This window comes from Ambystoma mexicanum, chromosome 10, assembly GCF_040938575.1.
Source record: "Ambystoma mexicanum isolate Mex_15411 chromosome 10, UKY_AmexF1_1, whole genome shotgun sequence".
Classification (NCBI taxonomy): domain Eukaryota; kingdom Metazoa; phylum Chordata; class Amphibia; order Caudata; family Ambystomatidae; genus Ambystoma; species Ambystoma mexicanum.
Genome location: NC_090932.1, coordinates 98,918,345 through 98,943,358, shown reverse-complemented (window position 1 = coordinate 98,943,358; position 25,014 = coordinate 98,918,345). Strand labels below are relative to the sequence as shown.

At 47.1% G+C, this 25,014-nt stretch overlaps 1 protein-coding gene across 6 annotated transcripts in view; it reads left to right on the top strand.

Annotated features, from left to right (window-relative positions):
- The window catches only part of LRCH3 (leucine rich repeats and calponin homology domain containing 3), a 1,351,362-nt gene that overhangs the window by 1,229,539 nt on the left and 96,809 nt on the right, over positions 1–25,014 (top strand). For all 6 annotated transcript variants that reach the window (XM_069617579.1, XM_069617576.1, XM_069617577.1 and 3 more), the window contains one exon: positions 22,239–22,316. In XM_069617579.1, the coding sequence (XP_069473680.1) occupies positions 22,239–22,316 (78 nt within the window). The remainder of the gene's footprint in view (positions 1–22,238; positions 22,317–25,014) is intronic.

The following is a 25,014-nucleotide window of genomic DNA, read 5'->3' as shown; positions in this document are numbered from 1 at the left end:
GTATGCAGGGCCGCCTCCTGATGCCCAGCGGAGAGAGTCGCAAATGTCTTTGTTACACTTAGCTGCTCAAGGGTGTAATTGTAAGTATTCAATTACGTCGACTAGTATAGCGACGAGAAGAAGTGGTGCACACAGAGAAGCCATCCAAAGGCTTGGGCAGCATGCTATGAAAGAAGCCATCCATATTGATGATCCCGAACATATGGGGGCGTGGCATTATTGGTTTCAGCCCAAAATACAATCATTTGAAATTGCTCCACCAGCTTATAAAAATGTAATCAATGACTTTGCTGTTGGGGATAACGGGTAAATTAACAGATGAAGTGGTCAATGCTATCAGACAGCAGACCTGGGGGAATGGGACAGAGTTGGAGAGAGGGGGTGGGGGGCGTAGTGACAAGCAGACTCCTGGAAAGAGATCCAACAGTAGAGACTCTTGTGTCGAGAAAAGACATGTTCTTGGCGCTACTAAAAGATGGAGTAATACAAGAAGACATTGACGGGATTGAAACTTGGGAAATGTACAGCTATATAAAAAGCGAGGGCTTGAAGGGAAAGAGCGATACAAACAGGTGAAAAGGCGGGTTGTGAACGACCCAGTTGGGGATAAGTCCCCTTGCGCGCCGCCTGAAAAGGAGGTGAATGAGGAGTCCATGGGAACGGCTTTACCAGAGCAGCCGTCTTATGCTGGGTGCGATGTTGGAGAAGAAATACACATATTCAAAATATGAATAGGATTATGGTCAAACTCTGGTAGCGTCTGCCCGGATTAAAGTAGACAGACGGCTTCATGTGAATGAAATTATTTTGACAATCTGGGAAATACACAAGAGTTTGAGCTTTGGTTGATACCGGTGCGGAGGCCTCATGGAAACATGGTAATCCTTCAAGGTTTAATGGTAGACATTTTACCAGAACTGGACTAGGAGGGAAAGAGACCGTGCAGTTGAAACAAAAGTTGATATGAAAATTGGTAACTTGAAAATGAGTAAATATCAGGTGGTGTTTGTCCCCATACCTGAATATATTATTGGCCTTAAAATTCTGGAGGGATTGACTCTAGGACTTCGAGGTAAAACTTATCAGTTTGGAGTAAGTGCATTGACATGTACTCCCGTCATTGTGGGAAATTGTTCGATGCCCCAAGTGCAGGTTCCTTTGGCCACAAAACGTGTGTCGATGAAGCAATATCGCATTCCTGGGGGGCATAAGGAAATCTCAGATACTATCAAGGGATATGTCGAAGCGGGCGTGTTACGTCCTGTAACTACGGCTTGGAAAAAACTAGTTTGGCTGGTTAAGAAGCCAGACTGAAGCTATAGAATGACTGTGGACTATCGTGAACTGAATAAATACACTCTTCTGTTAATACCCGCAGTCCTAGATGCTGTTACTCTAATTGAGAACACATCAAATAGGACATGCTCATGAGGATAGCATTATTAAATGGAAATGGTACATTCAAGAACGTGCCAAAACAGGAAGGGTGGAATTGCGAAGTTACACGAGCAAGTAGCTGGTGTTCCATTAGTTGATTTGGAACTACCTGATGAAACAGAAGCCTGTGAGTCTCCTGTAAAATGGGGAGTCCCTTATGGGGAGTTGACTAGTGAACAAACTGAACATGCGTGGTTCACTGATGGTTCAGCTGAATATGTGGCAACTGAACAGTACTGGAAGGCAGTGTCGTACAATCCCAAAATGAAGAAGAGTCTGACATTGGGAAAGAGTAGTCAGTTTGCAGAATTGTATGCGGTTTATCAGGCATTAAAGCAAGAAGCGCCTGTTCAATGTTGTGTACACTGACTTGTGGTCTGTGGCTAATGGACTAGCTGTTTGGCTACCGACATGACAAAAGAATGGGTGGAAAATTCATGCAAAAGAGTTATGGGGAAAAGAACTGTGAGGTGACTGTGTATCATGCGGATGCACATTGCTCAACACTCATTGGAACGTTGGTTCAATTCTGTTGCAGATGAACGTGCCACAATTTCGGCTATGGACATGAGGTCTGAGGAAGATGATCTGGAAGGGATTTCCAAGTGGGAACACCAGAAAAGTGGGCATCTTGGAGAAAAGGCTATCAGGTGGGCACAAGATAGAGGATTTGGTATTCCTTTAGAAGTAGTGAAAACAGCGATCCATTCCACATGTGATTCAAGGCACATTGAAAAGAGGAAAAATTACGTGGACAAATCTGGCAAATTGATTACATCGGTCCGATGCCAATTAATAGAGGATGTTAATATGCGTGTACGATTGTAGACATGTATTCAGGATACTTGATGGTATCACCATGCAAAAAGCTACACAGTTAAATACCATTAAGATCAAGTGGCAGTGTACTATGGTGTAACTTTACAAATTCAAAGTGACAGTGGGTCACATTTTAAAGGAAAACTGATTCAGGATTATTGTCAGGAGAAGGACATTGAATGGATCTTCCATGTCCCTGATCACCCTGAGACTTCAGGACTGATAGAGAGGAGGAATGGTTGGTTGAAAGAACAGTTGCAGAAGACTGGTGATGGTAAGCTTGAAAGGGTGGCGTGAGCGCATTCTGAATGCGGTGAGAGTGTTGAATAACAGACCAATTGCAAATGGTGAAACTCCATTAATGCGAAGGTATTAAGGGAGAACTGCCCACAGTGGTAAGTACACGTGGGGACAAAGGTTTTCGCTCATCAAACAAAATGGTTTCAGGAGTAAAAGTTTGGGTATAGAAACCTAGTGGCCTGCTGGGTCTGGTAGATGTAGTTGCAGCAGGAGAGGATCAAGCTGTTCAGGTAATGGTACCAGGAAAGAGGAAATGGAGCCACGTTCCCACTGACAGATGTTATTTGCATGAGTGGTGTACTTCACTGATATTTGTTTTTATTTTGTAATTCCAGACCCTGTTGTGATGTGTGCAATTGTGGATTTGTCTGGAGTCTGTTCGGAAGGTTTCGGGGACATGGGGAAAGATGTGGCAAATGTCCCCGTTGTACGACTGACTCTGATCTGGATGATGACTATGTTGCCTAACACGGATTCAACTGTATTGTCGCGGAGACGACCTTTACCATGGGCATAATGCTTTGCCCTCTTCCGCGATGTCCTTGTCTTTTGTGCAGCATTGCTATGCTGTGTCAAGCAACCCGAGAATATGTGGGTTTTTCTGGCCCGTCGGGTTTTGAACATCGCGCACTTTTGCCTTGCTGATGTTCACGATGCTTCAAGCTTAATTTCGATGCATCTTATGGCCGTACCAACGCAGGCACCTGTGCTACGACACATTTTCGGAGTGTTGCATAGTGATACTCTAGTGAAGAACTCTGATGTGGGAACTTCATTTGCTGTTTAAATACTGCACATTTTGTTCTGACTATGATCGCATGTGGAGGAATATGACACATATTGTCACTTATGACATTGCTCCGGCTGATGTCTTTTGTGGTCCTTCACACATTGGCAAATTTCAGCAATTGGACTTGACGGATGTGAAGAGTGGAACAAATTTTGAGAAACATTTGTGCACGTTCTAATAGTGCATGTACTGATGTCTAATGCTATATTTTGTAATTTTACTATTTGAGCTGTTAGCCATCTTGGGCATGTCAAGCTTCCACCAGTTTGGCTATTTTCCTGTGGTTATTTTACCTACACCTACATTCCTGCAAATATTTCTGGCGGGACTTGTGCTCTGACGCGGCTCGGTTTAATGATGTTTCCTTGCAGCCTGTGATTCATTGAGCTACGCGTTCTGTTCATCATTTCGGCATGTCGCCAGATTGTGATTCTAATGTGCATTTGGTATCTGAACCTGAGTTCTTAGCGCTTACATTTTCTTTGTTGGGTGTTTGTGGGTTGCCTGCTGGTGGTTCTAAATCCTTGATTAGGTTTGCTTGTGTAGTGGTTAACGGGCTTAATGAAACCTCTCAAGCTTTGGCATAGCTGCTTTTAGACAGCAGACATTTTAGAAAGGCTATTTTTCAAAACAGAGCTGCTATCGATTATTTGTTTTTGAAGCATAATTTGGATTGCAATGCTGTTGAAGGGATGTGCTGTTTTGATTTAAATGACCATTCCCATTCTATTGAGAAACATATTAGTAATTTGAATGATTTGATTTCTCAAATTACTCAAGATTGGGCTGAAGTTGGTGGGATCAACTGTTTTCCTGGATTCCTGAAGCATTGCGCTATACTTTTGTTTGTGTTTTTGTAATTGTTTTGATTTTGACTGTTTTCTGTTGTATTTCGTGTATTCCTAATTTGATTGGAATGTTTTGTCGGTTTCAGAAACTAATTTGTTTCATTGGGGTATGTTAGTTGATTATCCAAGGGGTGAATTGGAGTGCGAGTAGCTAAATAACATGGGCTGGTGCACGGCCATCTTGGACATTCACTTCCAAACCGCAATGAAAGTCTACGTTTTTGTCAGCTCAGTTAGAAGGCAGACATGATTTCGGCAACAGTTGCAATATTGTAACATGAAGCAGATGAGCTCACTATGGAGGATAGTTATTGTATTGTTTGTTCAAGGACGAGCCGATAGGGGGGGGTCCGAGATCTGCAGGTGCATTGATAAGGGGTGCTGGGAACGAGAGAGCGGGAGACGACCTGGGATTTTTCCACTCTTGCCTCCCATGCTTGCGGTCTGTCCTTCGGCCGGGGACAGTGTGCAACTTATGAGGGGCAGGGATTTGTCACCATAAGAAGGGGAGCAATCCCCATGAGGTGACAGAGAATTGGAACCCCGGGTGTTGGAGTCTCGCTGAGAGGGAGGACGCTCCACTCCAGACCCTGTTAGTTAAGTGATCTCTCTGCCTACCTGCCTCTGGACTGGGTAGTGTTGTAGTGGCCGAGATGAAACTTTCTTCTACAACTGCACTAACGGTGATGTATACCCATTGTTTATTCTTGTGTTCATGTATAACCAGTTGCATTTATTTCGTAGGAATATGTATGATGTGGCATTTATAACGCACCTATACACAAGTGTTTCAAGGAGTGAAATTGCCAGTAGAATGTGAATAAAGGGCCTGTAAAGAGCCAATAATTTTCCAACTAATGATCTAGGTGTGCATTATTGCCTTTCTTAGTCCAAGAACTTTTAGTCTGTGTAATAGGGTAAGTGCAGAGGTTGTTACACGTGTCTGAAAAGCAAAACACATAGCCGGTGAGTTATCGCGGGAAACTCGTCCGGTTGAAGGGAAAGTGACTGTAATTTGAAAGTTTAAGGTTGCGCGGATGAAGAGAACTGTTGTAAGACAAGGATACAAAGTAGCAGAGTTGTCCTGCGAGATGAAGTTGCACATTCGAATGTCTCTGTGAAATGTTATGAATTTTGAAAGATCTTACAAGCAGAGATCAAAGGGAACCGCGATTAAGAGAAAAAGTTGAATAGGAGGAAAAGTGACATTTGTGAACTGTGAAATATGCCTAGAGGGCGAAAGTAAAATATAAAAACTTTGGAAGAAGGCCAAGCAGGCAAGTGAATGAGAATAAGAACTACAAGTACCAAGAGGCATTGGTATTACACATGACTCTTTAAAAAGGCCAAGAGGGCAGACTAAAGAGAGTGAGAATCATAAGTACCAAGAAGTATTGGTGCCACAAGATGTTATTCATTGTGAATTGAAGGATTGTTGAAAGAGAGGTCGGAAGTGGTTATGCAGAGCTATATGTAAATTCCTTGCTGTCTCGAAAGTCTTTGACAGTGGAAAGATATACGAGATGAAACGTGGGGAAGGATCCCCCCCACGAAGGAGAGACAGCTTGAGCCTGGCAGAGGGAGGCCGTGCATAACTGTGAGAAATTGAGAATATATGAACTGAGTACTGATGGCAAGGCGGGCAAAGCCTAAAGAAGTGATTGAACTATCAGAAGTATAAAACCTAAGATTGAACTATTGATTTGTACCAGTAAGCCAAAGTGTACAAGACTGACAGAACTGTGCCATCCACCCATCCTTTTGAGACTCTCTAGACCCGTGGGGTTGAACCTGGGGAAGGGAGTTGGTGCTGAAGCCATTCTGACATTCCCTTTTGAGACATTGTTTTCATTTTGTATTTCCCTTAACACATTTGTTATTCTAAGGAGGAGGACATGGTTAGATTCTCTTTATATAGGCCTTTTTATTTTGACCAGACTGACTTGGACATATTTGTAATTGTTTAATGGTCGAGATTACTCCTATTTTAGAGTTAGGGCCAGTTAGGAATTCTACCGTCCCAAACAAAAGTGCAAATAAAGATTTTCGAAACTTCATTGTATCTGTGTCTACTGCTTGATACCATGCCTTCTTCATAAATGGCTTAGCAGAGTATAAATTTGGTTCTAATTGCTCTACTAAAGGCGTATCCTCATATTCTTAGTCTTCCATATTGGTTTTGAGGACATAGCCAAACGTTTTTGCTCTAGCATTAGAAGTCTAGTTTTAATTTCCTTTGTCTGTATTGGATCCTGCATCTGAATGACTGTAGGCACACTGGTGGTTATCAGATACTATTGTAGGGGTAAAATCCATTGATTGGTTCTCCAAGTCATCGACAAGCAATAAGCTGTGTCTTCTTCATCCTCAACTGAATACAATGATAAATCTAGAAGAATTCCGTTCATATCTCCCCACCACCCCTCCCCCCTCCTCGGCGATCCGAGTTGCTGCCCTTTCTCTAGTGGCATATTAACTCTTCTTTCTTTATTTCCTCTTGAAGCATCCCCGACGTCTTGTGATTTTCGCTTAGGGGAATCCTTTGAGCTGGTTGGGTTGTTCAGGTTTCTCAAGAACATTCGGGAGCTGTTAGATTTAAAAGTCTTAACAAATCATTGATTTCTTTATTTCGCGGGTGTAATTGCTGTTTTTGTTGTATTTTTGTTACTTGTTTTCCTCATTTACTCCTTGAAAAGATGGAGTATTCATTAATGTCCTCTCTAGATTAGTGAAGGGTCTCGGCGCATCAGGCTCCTGTACAGGAGATCCCTCATCGACTACTTCTTCCGATACATTAATTTGCACCGGAGAGCCGACTTCCACCACCCTCAAATGTTGGTTTATTTTCAGGTTTACTCTGGTCACAACCCTCTTACCCTCTGAGGCCTTTACGTTCACTTCCTCCATACTCAGTTGAGGTGCTACCCCCAAAGTGGTTTGATCACCTGGTTCTTCCCCACTTCTCGTTTGTCGTCTTGTGTTTCGCTCCTCAATTAATGGCTCCAAAATGCTTTTAAATGTTTGCAGTTTGTTCTGTATTTTTGTCCAGGATTCCCCGAACTGCCGTCACAAAGGCTTCCACAAATAACATCCTATAGTGGAGCATCGCATTCTGCGTAGTTTGATCTTTTGTTGATAATTTGTTTTCATATAATTTTGCAAATGTGGCCATTGTCTTGGCTAGTGCCACCCGGGTGCTGGTGTTAATACCTGGGGCTTGCATGTCCGTCGCAGTTTTTGTTTAGTTCTTATAGGTCTGATGTTTGGTCGAATCTGTCTTGTTGATCTGTTGTTGTCGATCCATCAGAAGATGGTCATGGAACTATCAGTCCTCCTTTTTCGTCTTCGCTGAACAACTGTTCTTTGCAGAGGTTCTGGTACTTTCACTGTATTAGTTTGGTTAGTGAGCTGGTTCCTCCGATCCGTATGTTTCTATCTGAAAGTGAAGTTGGTATCATCCTCTACTGATTTTTGCAATTTGTTTTGAAAGACATTTTTATCACGTTTCCCTAAAGTTAGTTGCAATTTCGAGTTGTTAAGCTTCTCGCGTTATCCCTCGGTTTGATTGTATGATGTTTCTAGGTTTGCACAAACGTCTTGTGCGTGGCTCTGCTCTAATATATTAAGACTTTCCAAAAGAACTGCATCTTCGACTTCTCCTGAACATTTTTTGTTATGCTGAGGTCTCTCCTCTATCTCCATATTTGAATTTTAAGCCAGATTTTTTTAATCGTCTGCTTCATTCAGTCCCTAACTAGGAGGTTGCCAAGTTGACTTGACTTTATAATGTTTAAGGGTTTTCAGGTTTATTAGATTTTTCTTGCAGGAATCGACCGGCTGGTGAGTAATTGGTTGAGCAGTTGTGTGAATGCCTCTCAGATCTCGGCAATCCTCCCTCATCACATTAGGCTTAAAACTGAATTCAGAAGACTTAAGTTATTTGTAGCGAGAGGGCACTGAGTGATTGATGACACTTCAAGAGCGGAGGCTCTAGGCACTTCTTCCCGCTATTCCTGTATACAGCATTTGTAGTTGAATCGGTAGAGCTGCATTTGGCAAGTTTATCTCTGTCGGTGGAATATTTTGTGCCACCCTTTGCCGATTTCATCTTTTGAGCCTCTGAAGCTCCACAAAGTTTCACCCTTTCCTTAATAACTCCAATGGCTCTGGAGATATTGCTGTGGGTTCATTGATTTTTGTCTGGGCAGACACTTTTCCTTAGTTTTTCCGCTTGCGCCTCCAGATATGATGCTGTACTTGATGTAATTACAACATCTATTACAAACAAGTTCGAAGGATTACAGTTTCTCTCCACCCTCTGTACAGTCATTTCCGTCCATGCAAACACTGCGGTCGAAACAATCAGTTCTCCAGCATGGGGTCTGGCATGGATTCACATGCTCATGAATATTCCCCGTCGTCAGGCCAGGAATCCTCGGTATAGAAAAAAATCAGTATCAGTTTTGTTTCTGATCTGTCTTTCTTAGTAGTAACCAATCACTGGTCTCTGGGTCATACTGCCCCCAGCCAATGACTGCCCTCTCCCTAAGCCCTGCCTTCGGCAGCCATCCTCAGATTTTTACCGCACGTTCAAGTGTTGGGAGTCCTCGTGCTGTAGCTCTCGAGCTTTTGCTGCGTTTTCGCGCTTTTTCAGGAGATTTTTCTCATTTTTCGGTTAAATAGAGCCTCAAGCTCCACTGTTTCGACATCCGATCAACGGGGATCCGTTTCGGAGTTTTCTACGCCCCTCAAGGGTGAAGATTTCATAGAGTTACGCTTTTGGAGGATTCCAGAAGTTCCGAGGCCTACCCCAGACATGGCCCAGGAGAAAGGAAGCTCGACGCCCAGGAAGCTGTTCAGGACCTGCCCTGGATGCCAGCTTCAGAATGTTTTCAAGGAGGACGAGCATTCGTTATGCCTCTACTGTCTCCATGAGGACAAGACGCACAAGGAGAAGGACTGTGCGTTTTGTGGGAACATGTCAGAGCGGACCATGAAGGATCGCCACCTCCGTCTCGCCAACTGGCTGGGAGGGAAGAGCCCGTCAGGCGAGAAGAAGAAAAAGAAGTCAGAGCCGTCTTCTAAGTCCTGTGAGGGTGCCCCGGCGACGGGGGCCCAACAAAAGGCTAAGCACTGCGAGTCTGCGGGCACCGGAAGCGCCGAACGGTCGGGCTCCTTGGCTGCCAGGCAGGGCGCATCCTCCCCGGCGCCATCAACCACGAGCCAACGCTCTGGCTCGGGTAAGAGGAAGTCCGAGAACCCGGCGAAGCTTCTGGCGAGGCCCCGGTCGATCTCGAAGGTTCCAGCAGAGATGGAGCGAGGCTCGGACTCTCCCCCCAAGGTGAAGACCCCAGGCTTCCAGAAGGTGACAATGGCCTTAATTCACCCTGCTAAGACCTCGATTGAGGATGTCACTGCGGCCCTGGCTCAGCCTGTGGAGGCTACACCAGTGGAGGCGCCCTCAGGACCCAGAGTCTCCCTGCCATCGCGGAGGGAGTCGTCTTTCAAGCCCATTGAGAAGACCCCCACGAAGTCCTCATTGGAAAAGATGGGGGAGGGGCTGGTGGCCATCTTGGATACGGACACGACCTCTGAAGAAGAGCTCATCGAAGTCGTGGAAGAGGCCCAGCCCATCGGGAGGGATCCCGACAAGGGCGACGACGAGTGCGACGATGTCGCAGACAAGGCTCCTCAAGAGCCCTTGCGCCCGTCGTTTCCGGCGCCGCAGGACACTTCGGCGGCCATTTTGTCAGCGATTCAGTCCTTCTGCTCAGAGATAAGGACAAGGTTGCCCTTTCCCCCGACGGAGGTACCTGAGCCAGACCCGACGGGGGAACCGGAGCCAGGACCTTCGGAGAGTCCACCGCATAAGAGGAGGAGGACACATCCTACGCCACCTCTCCCGCCTCTGTGGCCTGCTCTGCCTTCCCCCCGGTCTACTACCCACGGGGATGATACAGGCACAGACACGGCTACGACAGGTACAGATGACGACGGAGGCGATGACGGGACGTTTCCCCCGTCGCCCCCTGCTCGGGCGTCCCCGCCCGACGAGATTGGATCCTTCCATGCCATGATTTCCAGGGCATCCAAGCTTTTCCAGCTCTGCCCAGAAGAAAAGAAGAAAGAAGGGTTCCTATACCAACGGCGCAAGGCTAAAAGGAAGACGGTCCTCGCCGTACCGCTTCTTGATGACATCTGGGATGATGGGCTCGCCCTCTTCAAGAACCCTGCCACGGCGCCGGCAAAGAGGGACCGGTACGAGAAGAAGTACCGGGTCCCCGACGCTGCCCCCTTGTGCCTTCAGGCACAGCCTACCCCGGATTTGGTCGTCTCGGCGGCGGCAAAGAAGAAAGCTGGGGGGACGACGGATCATCTCATCCGCAGCAACGACTATCAAGGCGGCCAACGCCCTGGCTATCGTACCCCGCTACGACGGGGAGTTGTTGTTCAAAATCGCCCCTCTGTTAGATTTCCTTCCGGACGCCAAAAGGGCTGAGGCCCTTGAAATCCTACAGGAGGGGGAGATTGCTTCGGACCACGCCATCACGGTGGCAACGGACATCGCCGACACCGGTTTCCGTCAGTTGGGCAACAGCGTTTGCTTGAGACGACGAGGATGGCTCAAGGCCACGGATTTCCGCCAGAACGTACAAACCAAGGTTTTGGACATACCCTTCGACGGGAACAACCTCTTTGGGAAGGCGGTGGATGAGTCCCTTCAGGCCATCAAGACAGACACAGAGACTGCCCGGGCACTGGGAGTGCTCCAACGACGGCCGTCCTTTCGGAGCGCCGTAGGCAGACAAGGTGCCTCCAAGGGATCCGGCAGTGGCTCCTCCACTTACCGCCAAGCGGCAAGATCTTCGTCCCAGGAAGCCTACAGGGGATGCGGCAAGTCAGGTGGTGCCTGTCGTCGTCGACAAGGGGGTCAAGGAGGCAAGGCTGCCTCCAAACAAGATTGAACCGACCGTGGGGTCGGGCCCCCGCCGAAGCACCCCGGTGGGTGGCCGGCTGGCAAGGTTCGTCAGCGTGTGGGAGTCCATCTCCACCGATCGTTGGGTGCTGGACGCCCTGGCCCAAGGGCACGCCCTCGAGTTTCAGAAGAAGTGCCATCGCGTTCCACCCGTGGCCAGGAAGGAAAATCATGTCCCTCAACTACTGTTGGAAGTAAGGGCGATGCTCAAGAAGGGTGCCATCGAGCTTGTCCCAAAGAGGCTTTGGGGCTCCGGAGTTTACTCAAGGTACTTCCTCGTAAAAAAGAAGACAGAAGGATGGTGCCCCATCCTGGACCTACAACGACTGAACAAGTACATCAAGGCACAGAAGTTCCGTATGGTCACCCTCCAGCATGTGCTGGGACAGCTGGAGGAGGGCGATTTCCTGTCGTCGTTGGATTTAGAGGATGCGTACTTCTACATCCCCATTCTAAAAAGACACCGAAAGTTCCTCAGGTTCGTGGTCCAAGGGCGGCACTACCAGTTCAAGGCCCTCCCGGGTGTTCACCAAGTGCCTCGCACCGGTGGCGGCGCGGCTGCGCCTACAGGGGATCCACGTCTACCCCTACCTGGACGACTGGCTCATCCAGGCAAGGACAAGGGAGCTCGCTGTGGAGCACACTGCAAAGACTGTCTAGCTGCTCACAGACCTGGGATTCTCCATCAACTTTCCGAAATCCCACCTGGTTCTGTCGCAAGTCGCCCTGTTTCTGGGAGCCAAGCTCGACACAGTGGCGCGGCTGGCCTCGCCGTCGGAGGAAAGTACCAGGACCATTCTGGGCAAAGTGCAGCGTCTGCTGGCCACGGACATGACCAGGGTAAGATCTATCAAGTCCCTCCTCGGGATGATGTCCTCCTGCATTTATCTGATGCGCCTTTGCAGGCTTCGGATGAGACCCTTACAGGAGTTCCTCGACGCCCGCTGGATCGAGTCGACGGGCAGCTTCGAGGACAGGATCCTTCTCAACGAGACATTCCGTCAGGCGATCCGGTGGTGGAGTACCCGTGCCCATCTGTCGGTGGGCACGGACTTTCAGACCCCAGCTCACCAGGTGACGGTGACGACAGACGCCTCGCTGGAAGGTTGGGGAGCACACTCCGAAGATCTTCACGCGAGAGGCCTTTGGCTCCCGGAGGAGAAGTCTCTCCACATCAACATCGTGGAGCTCTGCACGGTGTTCTGGGCCCTCAGGTCCTTTCTTCCGTCCCTCAAGGGCAAGGTGGTGAGGATCTTCACCGACAACACCACCACGATGTTCTACATCCGGAAGCAGGGCGGAACCAGGTCCCCGGCCCTATCCAAGGAAGCCCAAGATCTGTGGCATTGGGCCGTCGCCCAAGGGATGTTCCTGGTGCCTCTTCATCTGGCAGGAATAAAAAACATGATCGCCGACTCACTCAGCAGGGAGCTGCGCTCGTGCCACGAGTGGGAACTACGCCAGGATCAAGTGGACCGACTCTTCCGACGATGGGGCGAACCCCAAATCGATCTCTTCGCGACGGTGGCGAATTCCAAGTGCCGGAGGTTCGCCAGCAGGTTCCCCAGCCGAGGAGCATGGGCGATGCTTTCTCGTTCCCCTGGGACGGCCTGTTTCTTTATGCGTTCCCTCCGCTGCCATTGCTGCTTTGGCTCATCAAGCAGCTGAAGAGGTCCCGGTGCAGGATGATCCTCGTTGCACCGGTGTGGCCGAGGCCAATCTCGTTCCCGGACCTTCTGGACTTGTCAACGTTCCCACCAGTCAAGCTGCCGACGGACGCAGACCTTCTCTCCAGAGAAGGAGGCGCCATTCTTCACCACAACCCAGAGTCGCTGAACTTGCAGGCCTGGCTCCTGCAGCACTAGAGTTTGGAGGGTACGACATCCCGGCCAACTGCAGAGAGGTGCTTGCAAAGGCCAGGGTGTCCTCAAATCTCAAGTGCTACAGACATAAATGGAAGAGGTTCTCTGTCTGGTGCCGTGCACAGAAGATTAACCCTCTGCGGATTACGGCCCCTCAAGTACTGCCGTACCTAATGTTGCTGGCCAAAGCTGGACTGGCTCACACCTCCATCAAAATACATCTGGCTGCAATCTCCCGATATACCAGGACGACTGGACGGACGTCCTTATGGTCTCATCGCCTGGTGAAAGAATTCATGAATGGACTATTCCGATCATTCCCGCCGGTGAAGGCTCCTGCCCCTGCGTGGGAGCTTAATGTGGTGCTGACCAAGCTCATGGGGGCCCCATTCGAGCCTATGCATTCGGCGCCTTTGAAGTTCCTGTCGTGGAAGACAGCTTTCCTCGTGGCCATCACCTCCGCACGACGAGAGACGGAGAGATCCAGGCCCTATCTTGCAAGCCTCCATACTTGACTTTTCATGACACGAGGGTGGGGCTGAGGACACACCCATCCTTTATGCCCAAGGTGCCGTCGGACTTCCACCTCAACGAGCCCTTGGTGTTGCCAGTTTTCTTCCCGTCGCCTTCGTCGCCGGCTGAGAGGACTTTGCACTCGCTGGATGTAGCTAGAGCGCTGAAGTTCTACGTGGACCACACAGAGTTTTCGGAAGACGTCACAACTGTATGTGAACTTTGGGACTGTGAATCAAGGGAAGGCTCTCTCGAAGACTTCCATTTCCAGATGGCTCTCCGGCTGCATCATGTACTGTCACCGGTTGGCAAACCGACAGCTGCCCGGCCGTCCGAGAGCCCATTCGACCAGAGCGATCGCTGCTACCACGGCGTTCCTGTCTGGTGTGCCCCTGCTGGACACCTGCAGGGCTGCGACGTGGAGGTCGACGCACACCTTCACAAGATTCTACTGCGTCGATCGGGACTCCAGGGAGGAGTCCAGGGTCGGCCAAGCAGTGCTGCGCAACCTGTTCGCCTAAGGTGAGCCTGGTGAGGAGGTAAGAGTTGCTTAATGTTGAGCCTGTTGCCACCTCCCGTGGTTGTGCATGTGTGTACTGCTATGTATTCTCTTATTCATGAGCATGTGAATCCATGCCAGACCCCATGCTGGAGAAGGAACAAGTTACTTACCTGTAACTGTTGTTCTCCAGCATGGGTCTGGCATGGATTCACATACGAACCCTCCCGCCTACCCCTCTGCGGCTCTTCACTTGGTCATACTGCCACTTTACGTGCTACCAAATCTGAGGATGGCTGCCGGAGGCAGGATTTAGGGAGAGGGCAGTCATTGGCTGAGGGCAGTATGACCCAGAGACCAGTGATTGGTTACTACTAAGAAAGACAGATCAGAAATGAAACTGATACTGATTTTTTTCTATACCGAGGATTCCAGGCCTGACGACGGGGAATATTCATGAGCATGTGAATCCATGCCAGACCCATGCTGGAGAACAACAGTTACAGGTAAGTAACTTGTTCCTTACTTCTACAGTGACTAACTCAGATGTGCTGCAAGCAGTTTCATTAACCTTATGGACCACGGCCATGTCCTGATGTAGGTCCACGCCGGGTTGCACAACATGTGCTCACGAACGGGCTCGGACTCTGGGTCATGCACGTTTACCTTCCTCCTCATTGCTCACTGGCACGTCCTGTTTTCGTTAACTTTTTCACCAGGTTGCACAATCTTGTTCCAATCGGCTCACGTCTTTGTTGTAGGCACTCAAGCCACACAGACGCTCCCTGCAAACGTCTATTCCTTCCTTACGCAGGACTGCAGGCATACTGCACGCCAGCCAGCGCTTCGCACCACAGGGTGTTTTTATACAAAATCTGAATTAAAGGAGTAGCAGTTGTCACTGCAGCAGGATCAAAACGCCAGTAGTTACACGCAGCCTCAAAAACAGCACTCCTGCCAGCACTCTCCTAACTTTATTCTTTCCCCTATCAATGTAAACTGCTCTGTTGCTCCCCGCAGCTAGACATAAATACCCTAATAATGATAATACGTGATTTATGTGGTGCAAACCTAGTTGGAAAGTAGGAGTGCTGCGCCTTGTCATTCTATGGTCCACAGTTGTCAAAGTGTTTCTTGAAGAGCAGTGTCTTTGGTTCTTTCCTGAATTACAGGAGGGAGAGAGCCAGAGAGCGTAGCAGGAGAATGTTTGTTTTCTGCCCTTTATTTGCATTTCGTGGATTCCAGCCTAGCAATATCGTGGCACCTGGTGGTCCTACTAAGATGGTGATTGTTTTAACTAAGTATAATTGCTTGTTGGACATTAGAGATTTATAGGTGACTGTGTCTTGAATGTAATGTGAACTTGAGAGTGGGGTAGATGTTTAATTTCTTCAGTCCTGCTATGAGGGGTGCTGGGCAGCTTTTAGAGGGGCCAGAGTTGTTTGGGATACCTGCCAGGACGTGTTGCCACCATTGAGGTTGGAGAGCACCCCGGCCCCAAAAACAGATGTGAAGTTCTCGGTGAGGATGAAGGATTCGATGCCCAGTAAACAATGCCATGGCGGTGCCCTTGGAACCCAACACCTCGCCCACATCTGCACCCTGGACCCCTAGTGCCTCTCACATAATCATTCATAATTAATGCAATTGTCTGCGTACGAGCCGCTGGCAGTCCAGGGGGTAGGCATGCCAATTTCTATTGGGCATGGATGATAAAGCAAGCATGATTGTTATTATTTAGCTAGACTGGCATTTTAATGCAGCCAGTCTAGCCATTTCGTATTGTGGTATGACATTTTGTATTGGGCAGCTTTGATAAAGCAAGCATGGTATGTGTTATTACAAAGCTAGACTGGCGTTTCAGTGTAGCCATTTCTTATCATGGTATGACATTTTGTATTGTAAACGTATGCTTCTTGGACGACATTAATTTCCTGAATTGACTATTTCTTAGATCAATAATTGTTTGAAGACCCCTGATGAACAGAATTTATCTCAATGTGTTCGGTTACACCATCTACTAGTGAATTAAACATGTTTTTATGTTAAAAGAATTGTGTAATACATGTCTGTTTTATGCAAACTAAGTGGTTCTACATGTAATCTGTTGCCAATAATTAGATACAAATCTCATACATAACTATCCTTTTCAAATGGATTGTGTCCTTCCACATATTCCTCATCTTAGATATTCGTATGTTCAGCTTTGCTGCTTCGGAAAAAAAGTTTCCACCAGGGGGCGCTGTGCTCGAGGTCGTGGTGACGATGTCCCTCGAGGGCTGCCGTCGAGCGTCGACGTCATCCACAGTATAAAGGGCTCGAGCTGCGCCCTTTGACTTCAGTTCCGTTTTTCCGACAAAGCTTTCGCTTGTGTATACGAAAACGTCTCTTCAGTTTCGAATGTCTTCATCATCAAATCCTTCTACCCCCAAAATTGGTTTTAAAAAGTGCCAGAAAAGTGGGAAGAAAATGTCTATTACTGACCCCCATTGAGTTTGGCTCTGGTGCTTGGATCCGGACCATCGAGTTGACGAATGTGGTTCCTGTCAGGCTATGACCAACAAAGCTCTCGAGGAACGAAGAGGTAATTTGGTGTTGGGTGGAGGAATCCTCGAAAAAAAGACTCTGTGGAGTCTAATGGTAAACAACGTAAATCTGCAGAGCTGCTCAGGAACAGAAGTCATCTGCTGCACTTTTTTCTTCAATACAAAGGTACTGTAAAAGTCTGAAAAAAACTGTGGCCCTACATTTGATTCTTATTTTCTTCAAAGACTTCTAAAACATTGTGCAAAGACTTTCTACCAGAGGTGCTTCATCCTATATAAGACTTTGCCCATTGACTTTGGCTTAGCCTACTATACTGAATGACTCTGCTTAGGGGATCCAAAGGTATTTGCTTAGGGACGATAAAAGAATTGATTCCTGGTCTCGCAAGATTTTCTCTTCGGGCAGCATGGCCTTAAAGTCAACAAATGTGACTTGCACCCTTGCAGGATTCACATACACCCTGTGGGATTGTATTACTGCGATGGCTGAACATATTCCTGGAGGCGAGGAGCGAGACGGTTTCCTTGCGATTGTGAATGATGGAAAGGAGGCTATGGGGGAATCGACACTGCTGACAGCATCAGTAGGTCCATGGCGTCTAGCACAGTGCTACGCAGATTTGCGTGGCTGAGAAAGTCTGGTTTTGCACCGGATGTGCAGGCCAGACTTCTCAATATGCCATTTGACGGATTGAGGTTGTTCGGCAGCAAGGCAGATGAAAGTTTGGAGAAGCTGCAGACCTTTAAGGCAGCGGCTAAATAACTTGGCGCCTCCATACAACAATCTCAGCAACACTCCTACTAAGGCTCATCTTCCTTGAGGGGTCGTTCTTTTTGTTTTTATTCCTCATTTGGAAAAGAAAAAGGACAGGCCAGTCAAAGAGGACAGCAAAGAAAATGTTCTTGTGGTGGACAAGGAAAGGGTGCTAGATCAGCCCCAGCAGCGGCATCTGTCCCCTCAGCCGCTACTACAGCCACTCTGAGGCCTTGACAAACAAGACCCCGGTGGGAGGCAGGATCTCTCAGAATCTGAACGAATGGCAGGGCATTACTTCAGATGCTTGGGCACTGGAAACAGTAGCCCAGGATTACTGCCTTCCCTTTCAAAGAAGGCCTCAGGATCATCCACTGGTATACAAGGCTGTCAAAATTCAAGATCCGCTCCTGTTGCAGGAAATGTTTAACCCTGCTAGAGAAGAGAAAGGTGCAATAGAACATATACCTGTAGCGGAGAGGAACAAGGGTTGGTATTCCCCATACTTTATCATCCGAAAGAAGGACCGAGGATTGAGACCCATATTGGACTTAAGAAACTTGAACAAGTTCCTCAGGAAGGACAAGTTCAGGATGGTAACATTTTCTCAGATCCTTCAGGCTTCCCACCTCCAAGACTGGTTGGTATCATTGGACCTTCAGGGTGATTACTTTCATTTGCTGATCCATCTCAAGCTCAGGATGTACCTTAGGTTTGAGATTTGCAATTCTCACTATCAGTTTCGAGTTCTGCCATTTGGGTTGACCTCCGCCCGATGGTTTTTACCAAGCTGATGGCGGTAGTGGCAGCGAGTCTCAGGAGAGGTGGGATTCATGTCTACCCTAACCTGGACAATGTGCTAATCAGCACTCGTTAACCCGAACAAGCCCAGGAACATCTGAACATGACCAGCCACTTCTTACACAGACTGGGCTTCTCCCTCAATTTCAAGAAGTCAAATATGATACTATTCCAAAGACTACAATTCATCGGAGCAGTCCTGGATACTTCCTCAGGTAAAGCTTTGCCCCCCGAGGTGAGAGCTCATCACATTCTGCAGATGGTAACAAAGTTCCAGAATGCCCAGCATCTGCCGGCCTTCGATTTTCTGAGGTTGCTCGGCCTCCTGGCATCCTGGCATCCTGCATTTTCCTGGTGCCAGAGACCAGATTGAGAATGAGATCCCTTTAATGGGCCCTCAGGACTCAATGGTCCCAATTTTCGGGGGATATGTCAGATCTTTTGCAAGTTCCAGCCAGAGTGGCTCATCATCTTCTATGGTGGGCTTGCAAGGACAATATCCTCAAGGAAGAATCTTTTTGGCAACCATGGCCGGAGATAACTGTAGGTGGGGAGCCCATACCAATGATCTGACAATCGGCAGTCGTTGGTCTCCATCTGAGTCCAAACTACACATCAACCTTTTGGAGCCGAGGGCAATCGGAATAGCGCTGAAGGCCTTTCTGCCCTCTGTACGAGGAAAGAATGTCCTGATAATGACAGACAACACAGTGGCTATGTACTACCTCAACAAGAGAGGAGGCGTAGGGTCACTACCACTGTGCAAAGAGGCAATCCAGCTCTGGTTCTGGGCAATACAAGAAGGAATCTGTCGGCAGTTCACCTAGCCGGAGAACAGAACACGGTGTCAGATGCTCTGAGCAGGCAGAGCACAGTGTCCCACGAGTGGGAACTAGCTCAGGAAGTCCTTCAAGAGATCACCCTTTGGGGAACCCCTCAGGTGGATCTGTTCGTGACCAGTGTCAAATGGAAGGGCGAACTATACTGCTCAAGGGAATTTGCTCCAAGAGGAGCTCTAGGGGACACGTTCGTAGTCGACTGGGAATTTCCACTCCTATACGCGTTCCCTCCAGTCCCTGTGATTCCTCATGTAATCGGGAGGTTGAGAAAGTTCAGGAAAACCATGATCCTAATTGCCCCGAATTGGGCCAGGAGGACGTGGTACCCGGACTTTCTGGACATGTCCGTCTGGCCTCCAATACGTCTTCCACAAAGAGAGGATCTCCTCTTGCAAGAGGAAGGTCAGGTTCTCCATTCAGAGGTCAAGACACCCAGCCTTCACGCATGGTTTCTGAGAGGCTGAGATATAAGGATTGGGACCTTCCAGATGACGTAATGGAGATTTTGCTTTCGGCCAGAAGGCCAGCAACAAAATTCTTGTACTGGTGTCGTTGGAACAAGTTCAGTAACGGGTGCAAGGACGATAATGTGGCCAATCTGGGTCTTCAGGTTGGCACAATAAAAGGATGCCTGGCAGCACTGTCTATTTTTAAGCGTTCCTCAGAAGAAGTGTCTTACTTCAAGATGCCTTTGATAGTACAGTTCCTGAAAGGTCTCACTAATGTGTACCCTCCAGTCCCATCTCAGGTACCTGTGTGGGATTTTAAATTTAGTTTAAAAGTTCCTTACATGCATTCCTTTTGAGCCCTTGCACTCTTGCCCGCTAAGGCTCCTTACTTTAAAGACAATCCTTCTAGTGGCAATTACATCAGCCTTCCGGTTGAGTGAGTTGCAGGCCCTCTTGTAAGCCTCCTCACACCATCTTTCATAAGGACAAGGTTATTCTTGGAGTCAGACCCTTGTTTTTGCCTAAAATAGTCTGACTTTCACCTGTCACAAATAAATCACTCTGCCTTCTTTTTATCCTCCTCCTCATGCAAGTAAGGAGGACGAAGGACTACACAGACTGGACTCCAAAATGGCTCTGTTTTTATATCGCTAGATTGGCAACATTTTGGCAAAGTGACCCACTTTTCGATGGCTATACTGGACATAAATTGGGCCTAGCAGTAACGAAACAGACGTTATCCATATGGATAATTTTGGCAATTACCGAATGCTACATATTGACTGGAAAAGAGCCTCCAGACGGGCTATGGGCTCACTCTACTAGGAGCATGGCAACTTTGACGGCTCTCTAGAGGGGTGTTCCGGTGCAAGATATTTGTGCAGGGGCCACCTGGTCGTCTGTGCACACTTTTGTGAAACACTATTCTCTAGATTCCACCTTATCACAAGGTGATGTGTTTGCTAAGGCCGTTCTTCATACGGTCCATGATTAGCATCACCTAGTACTCCATCCTCCAAATGTATACTGCTTTGGGAATCTAAGATGAGCAATAATTGGGAGGACACAATCCATTCTGTTACCAACTGTAACATTCTTTCGATTGGATGTTCCTCTCACGTATTCATCGTGGAGCCTAACCCGACGTACATTTTACGTCAATTGCACTCCGAATTCCCTGAGAGCTTGAGGTCTAAAGAAAGCCTGGTAGACCACTCAGCTGGGTTTCTCGAAAAAAATAGAACTGAAGCCAACAGGCACGTCTCTAGCTCTTTATACTGCGGATGACGTTGACTCTCGATGGCAGCCCTTGAGGGGCATCGACACTGCAACCTAGAGCACTGCGTCCCCTGGTGGAAATGTTTTTTTCGATGCAGCAAAGCTGAAGATACGAATATCTCAAATGAGGAATACGTGGGAGGAACATCCAATCGAAAGAACGTTACAGTTGGTAAGTAACTTGTTCTACTGTTTGGCTTTTTGATGAGCTAGTGATAGTTAGGGAACTCCCATCCACTGCACACTATTGCTTTGATATTCTTTGGTTCATGTGCCAGGAACAATCTTTTCTCCCCTGCACATTAAGTTCCATCTTATAATAGATCTTAACATTAAGATTAGACACCTTTACCTATCATTCCACTGAGAGTGCACTGTGTGAACGTCATGTTTATGACATTTTGTATTGGGCAGCTTTGATGAATCAAGCACGAGAGAAGTGGTATGTAGCTAGACTGGCATTTTGATGCTGCCAGTTTCGACATGTTTTCATACTGTGTGATGCATTTTGAATGGTAAAGCCAACTGCAGTATGTTCTTATGTGGGGATACTGACATATATTTGCAGAACAAACATGAACATGTTTTCTTAGTATTACTGGCATTATGCGTGAAGCAAACAGGAGTATGTTCCTATATGGGAATACTAGGGTGCAATGGTGCAGTCCGCATGGAAATGTATGGGCACAGCCAGTGTGGGAATGTTTTATATTGACACCTTGTGGGCAAAGGCATCATGAACATGTGTTGGAGAAATGCTCCTCTGTACTGTTGGTCACTTGTATCTATTGGATCTTTTCATGAGTTACCTACAAAACTAATTGCTAAATGTTTGTCTTTTCATCCAATTTTTCTATAAATAAGTGTGCTTAAAAAATGCACCATTTTAAACCCATTATTTAAAAATAACTCCTCGGGGGAGATACGCCCCGAAACCCCCTTGATTGGTTTCGGCTCCCTCACTATGCTCAGTCGCTATGGCATATCTGGAAGAAATATTTACCCCCCACAACTTAAAAAAATCACCAGCTGCCACTGCAGCAGTGGCCACCATTAAGAAGCAGCGGAGTGGTTGTTGCAGTAAAGTTCAGAACTCTGTAAAGAGCTGCAATCTTACTAACCACCTCCTTAAGTTCAGACATCCTCTTTACCTTGTAAATGCTAATATTGCCCAGTAGAGCCTGCTTTAGAGTACTTGTTTTCCTGAGCAGTACACCACTTGCACCACCAAATCATCCTTAAATCCTTAGTTTGCCTTTCTTTTTCATATTTGCTTAGATTACAAGCTACTTGATCCTGGTGCAAAATGTGCACACTCCACTAGCCATTGGCTAGTGATATTTGACTCTTGGTGAGTTAGCAATGGTGTGCTGTGTGTGTATTGAATTGAGGTGGTAAGTGACTTTTTTATGGCTGGCTAGTAGCTTGCAACGTGAGTGTGTGCACCCTGTACTTGCTGATGAAAAAAGGCTGTATAGTGTCAAAGCTTGGACCTGCTCATCTGATGTTTCCTTTTCTCCCAAACAGCCGAAACTAACGATGGCAAAATGCCGGCGAAATGTGGAAAACTTCTTGGAAGCTTGCAGAAAAATCGGTGTACCTCAGGTAATTAGACTGCCTTTTGAAGAATCTCATTGCACCTCGTCGGTTAACATGATGAAATTAATCAGCCTCTCATTTCCACTGATTGAGCAATACTGTGTGATCCCTTTGCCTCTGTTCATTTTTGATCGTCTGTTGACTAATTTCCCTTTGTGGTCAGAAGATGAGGTCGACATTTTGTGAAGTGAATCCATGTTCGTCTGCTGTCTTTTCTTCCAAGTAGTTTGCAGTTGCCTTCACTGCAGACGGGTATCCCCAGAAAACATCACTAATAGCTTATCCGTTTTAAGCATGGCCCAAGTACACTGCGTCCCTAATTAATAAGAGGGTTATCAAAATAGGTGCATTTTAAAGAAAATGGGTAGTAAAAATACCACCCAACAAAACATAAGAAACCGGCACATAGGTGCTTGTCTCCCTGCTTTCACCCACACTGTTCCATGGATATCGGTAGTACACACAATGCCAAATAAAGAAACTATTACTGCCTGACCCGACAAGGTGCATTTTAATCTTATAATGTGCATAAATAATATGGTTCAATTAAATATGTATTAAAAAACGATTTCTGTTTTAAAATTAAAACATAGTTTCACTTACTTATAAAAGAATCCCATTGGGTATGGAGTTAAGTATTTAGTCCTGAAATCATTCTACTTCCAACTTTTATCAATAGGGAGTAAAATACGCCCCTTAAAAAATCTTTATCTGGAGCACTGCTTATAAGGAGTGTTTCTATTTCCAACATGTACCCTAAATAATGTATATATCGCACAGCCTTTTGGTGTATACAACCGGATTCAACCAATATATCTGCTACATTTGACTCTTCGTCTAACTCGCACCAGCCCAGCGTGATGTGCATTGGTAAATTCATCTTGTGACAGTCCCAGAATGCAAGTCCCTCTTTTCCCCAGCCCTGAACAGTGAGGTGCCACAGGAATGCGTGGTTGGGGACTTTAGTAGGAAAAGGTTGTGGGGCTGGGGAAGGAACACAGGATTTTGAGATGGAAGGGCAAGGAAGATGGAGCAAATGTATTCCCATGATAAAGCCGGGGACAGGCACAGTTTGGGGCTGACCACATTAGTGAGATATGGTGCCAAAATGCACTTTTCACAATTACCTGCAGCAAGCTCCCCGGGGACTGGCTTTGGAAGTCTGTTACCTGGCAGAATGACACCCACTCCATGTGTTAGATACGCACTCCAGGGTATCGTAACGGAATAGTCTGGCTTTACTGTACAATTCAGCTCCACACAATAGAATACAGCATGCACAATATACCTTAAATAGCTATACTCTTTACAAGTAATGAATTAAGCAACCACGGTTCAAATACATACTTTAGAAATTATTACAATATATGTAAAAGCCAGTGAAAGATCTGTAAAAAGATCTACCTTGCCCCTAAACGCAGTAGAAAGAAGGGTATAGTCAAGCAACCTGCTTACAAAGACTCAATAGGAGTGAATTGCAGTGATTTTCAAACAATTGGTTATATTAAGTCACAGGAGTGTCATAAAAATGCAAGGATTGCTTAGAAGATTCCAGGATCTCGTGAGTAACACAGGCACAATTGCAGTTTACAGGTAAGTAAATCTTAATATAGAAGTTCCAGAAAGTTTGTCCATAGAGTTTTACCAGGAAAACCTAGTAGTTCTTTTCTGGTTACAGTAGACTGGTCCATATGTTACTTACAGACCACAAGTGCAGTGAAGGTGGTAAACATCAAACTGAGAAGCCTGGCTGACCCTCCAGGAAATGCTCAGGACCGAGGTTTGACTAGAGGCTTAGAGAAGGATGGCTGCAGAGTGAGACACAGGCTCAATAACGAAAGGTGGTTGTGATCAGGGATGCACCTACACATTGCAATTGCAGGTCCAGGGATCCTTGAACCCAAAACCAGCGATGGAATCTGAGCCAAAACCCCCAGGGACAAAGGCCCAATATTGATGGTTGCAGTGCAAACGACCCAGGAAGCTCAGGTAAACATGTGGATTTCTAGGTCTGGATTGGGTGGAACAAGGTATCGATTGGGGTCTCCAGCCTGTGTTGGTGGAGTCCTGGAAGTGGCCAGAGTCATGATAATGGGAACTCAAGGGTGAAGGACCCTAGGCAGATGACTCGTGAGGAGAAGGGGAACCCAGAGGCGGCTCATGTGAACAAAGGATCCACCAAGGCAACAGGAATAGTTCCACATGAGGTTATATAAGATTATCCACAATGGAGCTCTGATGATGGAGCATCAGAAAGGCCCCTGGGGTGCAGCTGGGTAGCAGATGGTCTCCCAGCTTCTGGCCAGCAAATGCAACAAGGGTAATGTGACTTCTAGGAGAGCATCATTTGCTGAAAGCAAGGCATTTCCAACATGCAAAAGCAACTTCAAGCATGGAGAGGCATTACAAAAATAATGTGGCACTGCCATCACTGCAAAGTCACGAGCTTCAGAAACGGACCATCTCTCCAGCAGTCTTCTGTGTTTGTTGTGCACAAACCCTTCGGTACGGGCAATTCTGCCCACTATTTCACAACTGTGCACCATTCAAAGGTCTATCAGCCGTTCTATTAGGAGGGCCCAGCCAAACTTAACACACTCTGGCGTATTCAGACCGATGTGTACTGAGGTGTCTACAAGACCCATATTCAGCTTAAACCGGATATCATGCAAACTGGGGAGCCTTTGTGGGTCCTGGGATGGGC